This window comes from Poecilia latipinna, unplaced genomic scaffold, assembly GCF_001443285.1.
Source record: "Poecilia latipinna isolate Pla-1442-1.1 unplaced genomic scaffold, P_latipinna-1.0 Scaffold54, whole genome shotgun sequence".
NCBI lineage: Eukaryota > Metazoa > Chordata > Actinopteri > Cyprinodontiformes > Poeciliidae > Poecilia > Poecilia latipinna.
The window spans coordinates 953,978-961,186 of record NW_015112670.1 but is presented as its reverse complement, the minus strand read 5'-3'; the positions used below and the strand labels follow the sequence as shown (position 1 = coordinate 961,186).

Sequence of the window (7,209 nt, the reverse complement as noted above, 5' to 3'; positions counted from 1 at the left end):
TCTGCCTGAAGGACAAAAGAGGTTCAGGAAAAAGTAGTGGGATAATAAATTGGGTTTTTGCTGGTGTTAGATATTTTTTGGTATTATCATTTTGTTATTACTTTAGTTCATATTCAGTCTTACTTTAGTTCATATTCAGTCTAATGTTAATCAGTATTATTGTGATTTTCTGTTTAAAGTGTTCTCTTCCTTATGTGTGTATAAACTGACCTGGAGGTCGCAACTGTCTGTTTATCTTCATGTGAGACAGTTAACTCTGTGTTTCCCAGATCTTAAATTCTTCTTGTGTTAGTTTGACCTAGAGCTGAACTGGGCTCAGATCGTAGATCAGATATCACACCAGGCTGGTTTGTTTAGGTTAGAAGTTTTACGACCTTTGTTGTTTTTTTCTGGCTGTTCTGCTTGACAATAAAACAGGGGCTCGCGTGGAAGGAGATCAGAATTCTCTGTGAACGGCTGATGAGGTTGTTGATGGAGAGTTCTCCTTTTGCAAAAGCTTTGTCTATAAAATTCATATACGTTGTCTGTGGTCTTTTTATATAGGTTCGAGAAAAAGTACCTATCAGCTGGTTTTTGTCAGCCTATTATTATTGCAATTTAACAAAAACAATGTAATATGTGGTTATTAGCTGTAGGACTAGCAATAGTATTTATTAGATTATATTTTTAAAAAGTAATCCTTTCAGTGCTTTTTGCACTGAATTTGTAACATTTCTTGTAAAGTAAGTTGAAATGCTGGTTTTAGACTTCTTGTTTGATCTGGTATTTGAACACAAGTTCATGTTATTAATGCACCTGTCAGTTATCAATTCCTGTAATTATTTTCTCAATTTATATTATAAGCAAATTTATTTGCATTACACTATAAAATGAATTAATGTCTTTAATACCACAAAGACTCAGAAAGTTGTTGTTTTAGGAGAGGTTACCAGCTTGCTTCAGTCACCTTCTACAAAGCTGTTCACATGAGAGGACAAGTTATTGCAGGTAAATTTTCACAATGCTAATTCACTATAATTAGAACATGATTAGACTATGGTTATTATTTTAGCATCTTAAAAGAAACTACAAACTTACACGAAATAGTTGTTGTTGTTGAGGTCAAAGTTGCATCAGAGTTTCCATCTTGTTTCTTGTAGACAGCGTTGCAACTGATTTTCTCTCCATCATGAAGGTAAGAAGCATTAAAGTTCAGAACAGAGACCTTGACCAGAGTTTTGTCCTGATTCTCCTGGAGTGTCTCCTCACTCTGCCCCAGTGTGGGGGTCCATGTCAGATTTGGAGGACGAGACAGACAGGGAACCGGAGCAGAACAGGTCAGACTCACTGAGTCTCCATCATTCACCTCCAATGTGGAAGGAGTCAGAGTTGGTGGAGGAAGATCATCTGGGAGGAAGAGTCAATGACATCATTCAGTGAGTACAAATCTGAGTTCCTTGGTTATTTTAAATTGCAGAATATAGAATGAAAATTATAATAAAAACAAAAGATAGAAATAAAGCAAGATAAACATAGTTAGTTAATACAATTATTGTTGATAAAAAAGCATTTAAACCTACCTTTGACTTCAATTTTTACACTTGCTGTTGTAAAAGTGTATTTGAGACCATTACAATCCAGCCTAAGGTTATAGGTGTTGGTATGGCGACTCTGCATGTTGCTGAAGGTGGTGGTGCAGTTTTTCTCTGTTAAGTTTCCTGTCACTGGGTTTGTATCTGTTAGTCTTGGGTCCCTGCTGTCTGGGTAAACCCACAGAGCTCTGCATCCTCCATTTAAATATTGTTCATATTTTCTCTTTAGGTCAAAGGAGCAGGGGACGGTGACACAGGATCCTCTCAGGACTTGTACAGTCTGTGGTAGAGAGATTTCAAACTGGCCACAGCTTCTGCCTGAAGAACAAAAAAGTTTTAGGAAAAGTAGTGAAATATTTATATTTTTGGGGGTCTTCTAAAATGATGACATTTTCCATGATTTCAGCTTTTAATATAATTATTACAAAAATATGAAATGATGAAGTAAGTTCTTGATAATCTTGCCACAGTTATGAGTCTTGGAGAAATCGTTTCAGCCCTATTAAGGAATTTATCATATTTTAGCGTGTTTTCTACCAAAAATATAAGAAGGCCACAATTTTAATCAATCCATAATTCTGACATTTTAGAAACAGAAGAATTATCTTACACAAAATATTTGCTGTTGTGGAAAATGAGGCATCAGCGCTTCCATCTTGTTTCTTATACACAGATGTGCAGGAAATGTTCTCTCCATCATGGAGGTAGGAAGCATTGAAGTTCAGAACAGAGGTCTTAACAAGCGTTTTGTCCTGGTTTTCTTGCAGTGTCTCCTGACTGTAACCCAGTGTGGGGGTCCATGTCAGATTTGGAGGATGAGACGGACAGGGAACCGGAGCAGAGCAGGTCAGATTCACCGAGTCTCCATCATTCACCTCCAGTGTGGATGGAGTCAGAGTTGGTGATGGAAGATCATCTAAGAAGAAGTTTCAGTAGTATAATTTATCGAATTGTATTATTGACAACATGCAATAAATTAAAAAACATCCCCTGCATACACAAATGTTCTTCTAGCTAGCTATATCAACAATAACACATACCTGTGACTGTGAGAGTCACAGCAGCCGTGGTAAATGTTTCTCTTAGAGAACTGCTGCAATCCAGTTTGAAGTAGTAAGTATTACTATGATCAGGTTGCATGTTGCTAAAAGTGGTGGTACAGTTTTTCTTTGTTAGGTCTCCTGCCACTGCATTTGTATCTGTCAATTGTGGATTCCTTTTATCCTTGTCAACCCATTTTGCTTCACATTGTTCATTTAGGTTGCCTTCATATTTGCTCGGTATGTCAAAGGAGCAGGGGACAGTCACACACGATCCTCTCAAAACCTGTACAGTTTGCACCAAGGACACCTGAAACGTACTGCACAGGACACCTGAAAAACGACATATATCATTTAAAGAAGAAAAGGACCATTGTATTGCATGTTAGGTTTAATATTTTAAAGTAAAGAATTAAAGCTTTGATGCCATACATATTTGGAAAATACCCTACACAAAGCAACATTAATATGCAGTTTAGTCACTAGCAAATATCAATATGTGTCAAAAACATGTACTAATAAAATCACTAATTTCACCCACAAATGAGAAACTAATAACTAGACATTAACTTAACTATTCTTGCATTCCTGTTGCCGAGCATGTGTCATTCTGTACCAATATTAATTGAAGCACAGAATAAACCAACCATCTATACATCCATCCCAGTTACAATACATGGAGTTAAAATCAATATTGAGTGATCTGATCCCAGTTACCTGCATTAGATGCAGGTAGCTACATAGGTCTGTCATATAAAACACTGTCAGCTGAGCAATTAACAAATCCGCTGATGCTCTGACCAATACCATTGGTCAATATCTTCTATAATGCAAATATTGAAATTTACAATGCTTTAATTCCAACCACGTATACAGGGCTGGATATAAAGGATGTGGGTCCCTGAGCTGAAAATTGTTTTGGTGCCCTCTCCACAAAAGAAAAAGTATTTTGCTAATTCAAATTATAGTTCATTATAGGTAAAACCACACATAATTGAGAACCAACTGAGAGTTAAAACTCAGTTCATTGATAATGGCAGGTTTAATACCTACAATCAGCCCGTAGCTCCATGTATTTCCCCCAAAATACTATAAATTAATAATTTTCAAATACTTGAGTACTATCATGTAAATCCCAAAATATTATCACAAAACACATGACTCTTACCTATGACTTTTATATAAAGTATTATGTCTGTAAAACATTCATTACAAAATAATTCAGGAAGTAAAAGTTTATAACCCCCCCTAAGTCCCCAAAGAAAATATAAAAAATATTGGGGCCCTGGGTGGCTGCCCCTGTAAGCCCTTCCTAAAGTCTGGCCCATCATGTATAGGATTTGATACAGTATAACTGTTTTTTATGGAAATCTACATTTTGTCATTTATAAACTCACCATGCAGTGACGAGCCAATGAGGAGAAGAAAAATCACAAGTCCAACCATCTTTGAATAATGAAAGTTTAGAGCCTACGGATCACATGTAAAACAGTTACTGTGATTGCTTTATAAAAATGCTTTAAATGTTAAATAATATAAAATCGATAATTTTAATATATTTAGTATTAAATTACTTGCATGAATAATAAGTAAAATGACTCAAAATGTTCCATCTGTATTCTGACAATATAATCTGCTATGCTATTGTGTTTTGTGATGAAATAACAATTCATAAATAGATTAAAACATTGTTTCACATAGCATTTAAGTGATTGTAAAAGGAACAACAAATTCCAGTGATCCTTTGCTGATTGCATAATATTGAAATGCAAAATAAAACAAGTTAAAAGAGATAGAGTTCAAACAGGAACTTTGCATCTAATGCCTTTGAAGCAAATCTACAAATATTAAAATTATTTACCTGTATTATCTTAATGTATGAAGTTCATATTTAAGAGAAAATCAGTGGACTGACAAGTTTAAAAATTTAGAAAGGAAATTATCTCACCTTTTGTCAAAGACATCCACACCTTATTTTCCTCAGTAGTTATTTCTGTGATGTTTCATAAATCAGTGAGTCACAGAAGCCATATTATGGTTGTTTAAAATTTTATGGCTCACATCTACAGTAGTGCAGACAGAATGTGGAACTAAAAACTGAGAAAGGAGAAACTAACCAAAAAGCTGACAGATGCAAAATGAAATATGACCTTAGGAATGGCATGCATGAGGCTTCTTGAATTTAGTTTAAAAAAAAGTCCCAGTAGAAAAAAAAAATAAAAGGCATGTGACCGAATCCTCAAGGACACACTGTTGATAAAGTTAAGAATTATATATTTACAATTCCTTTATTTCACAATTTAAAAACTGTTCTGATAAATATGTTGAGCCCCAGTTTGGGATTCCTAGGGGTTGTTGTCACATACACTATTGTTGTGTTCCGAAATGAAAATTCAGTTTTCTTTTTTCTGGGTAGTTTCCTGACCGCATGGAGAATTACATACTAGATGAATAAAAACGGAGGTTGTGCATGAAAGAGAAGATTACAGGTCTTGATAACAGTAATGTTTGGGAGGACAGGTGTGATTAGAACAGCAAGTCAATGAGAAAATAATTAAGGAGAATGAGGTTACATTAGGATTGGAGGCTGGCATTGAGGATGGGATGTTATTCAGGCAATGGTGTAGTGGGTGATGGAGTTTTCCAAGGACTTGTACCTCAGGACGGTCTTTGCAGTTGAGAAACTGATTGTGAGATGGAGATAGTAATGAACAGAGGATGTTGGAGAAGGGACAGGCAGATGGCAGCTGTAGATGGTGGAGCAGCAAACATCAGAAGATCACTGACTGGTTTCTGGTGGACAGATCCAGAGTTTGGTGATGAAACTCAGCAGTGATTTCTGCTTGAAAAGTGAAGATAGCACAGGGAGTAAAACAAACCTAGGCAAGTCAGAAGAAACTTCCTCAAAGAGATACTCAAGGAGCTCAAATTCAGGGTTATTCAACCAGAAGGATTGACTATCAAGCAAAGTCAGGTCAACTGCTCCATAAAGACCCCAAAATCAGGTGAAATAACTTCAGCAGGAAAACACCAATACACCAGGAACCTGACATTAGCAAACTTCAAGTCTCCCCATAATTCCCAGCCTGAATGGGGGAATTCTTAAATTTTTAGCATCAGAATATCTTAATCTTGTGTTCAGATGTTTTCAGACAGAATCTAGTTCCATCTGCAGTAGTGCTTTTTACACAGATTTTAAACGGTTGTCCTGATGCAGTTGGACAGGTTGCAACACTGCTGCAACAGGAAGAACTTTTGAACTACATTCAGTTGTATTTTTCATGAAACAGGAACAAGACATCAGCAGAAAGTAAGAAAGACAAACTGACAGCAAGTAAATAGTTGACCGAGTGAAAATGAAATTTAGACCGGACTTCCTCATCTATTTAGCATTTCTCCATATTTACAATTGTAGCATAGCACCTAGAATGAAGATTAAATAAAAAAAAGCTTTTCATTGTGTGCTGTGTTAAATATCAAGAGCAGATTTTAACCCTGATCACCAAAAAGTATAAAATATTCACAAAATTTGTTTTACAAGCCATCATTGTAAATATTGAGTAGTTATAATAATTTAAAACCCTCAAATCATTCATCTATTCTCATGCCCTGTAATGAATTTGTGATTTTGCAAAATTAACATATTCTTTAACAATTTATTGTCCATTTATTTAAAATGACGAATACTATAAAGAAGACAATACAGGTTTTAAGGTTTACTCACAGATGTCAAAACAATGAAACATACAAACATGAGTGTGGAAGGGAGTTCACTTTTCAGGATCAGGATTCAGCTACGACTGGAGGGTAAGTGGTAATCTATGTGTCTTTGAAGGTGTCTGATGATAAACAAATTGTTTACAGAGATGGCGGCTACTAAATGGTTAATGGCTTGTACTTGAAGTCCAGAGGACTCCAAAGAACTTCACACTTCATTCAGGCATTCACTCATTCACGCTCTATACATTCTGAAATAGTGACATCTAGTGGTTGTTCTGTTGCATTGCAGTTGATGTGAATAAAATTGATAACTTCTTTCAAATATGTTTCATGCATACTATTTTCATTAAAGCTCATGTTCTCTAAAGCAACCTGTGTGTTAATAGTTTATATAAAGTTGGAATGAGGATGTTACAATAAGCATGACCTTTTTTAACAATAGTGACACCTTATCCTTTTGGACTGTAAATAATTATTATTCTATGAATTATCATTTTCATTTTATTACTATCTGAGAACTTATATCTTTTTGTGATAACGTCATTATAGTGATACATATAAGAAGAGACTTTGAGTAACATTCAAAGATTTTTTATTCAAGAAAACCATCATTTCCACTGTTTTGTTTTCATTATCTGCTCCTCTTCTGGCTCACTAACCCTCCAGCTTTAGAGAAGACCTGCTGGCAGGGCACAGATGAAACTCAAACTCTCACAAAAGTTTTTTAATGCACTCAAAATCACACACAACCACTCAACCTAACTGTCTAAAGTGTCTAAAGTCAGATTCTCACGGACTCAAATCCATACACACAACTAAAGTTCAGACTCTAACTATATCTCGCAATTTCTAACTTATGCAAATACATGTCCGTCTTT

The 7,209-nt window shown here is 35.4% G+C and overlaps 1 protein-coding gene across 3 annotated transcripts in view; it reads right to left on the bottom strand.

Annotated features, from left to right (window-relative positions):
- LOC106960513 (uncharacterized) overlaps nt 1-6,641 on the bottom strand; it is a 16,536-nt gene extending 9,895 nt beyond the window's left edge. For 2 of the 3 annotated variants that reach the window (XM_015053650.1, XM_015053659.1), the window contains exons 1-6: nt 4,560-6,638; nt 4,009-4,081; nt 2,612-2,944; nt 2,182-2,487; nt 1,560-1,889; nt 1,078-1,386 (exon numbers count right to left, since the gene is read on the bottom strand). In XM_015053650.1, coding sequence (XP_014909136.1) covers nt 1,078-1,386; nt 1,560-1,889; nt 2,182-2,487; nt 2,612-2,944; nt 4,009-4,057 — 1,327 coding nt within the window. In that variant the 5' untranslated portion in view covers nt 4,058-4,081; nt 4,560-6,638. Of the gene's footprint in view, nt 1-1,077; nt 1,387-1,559; nt 1,890-2,181; nt 2,488-2,611; nt 2,945-4,008; nt 4,082-4,559 lie in introns of all 3 variants that reach the window. The other variant, XM_015053667.1, reaches the window with a different exon arrangement.
- Nucleotides 6,642-7,209: the final 568 nt, after the last annotated feature.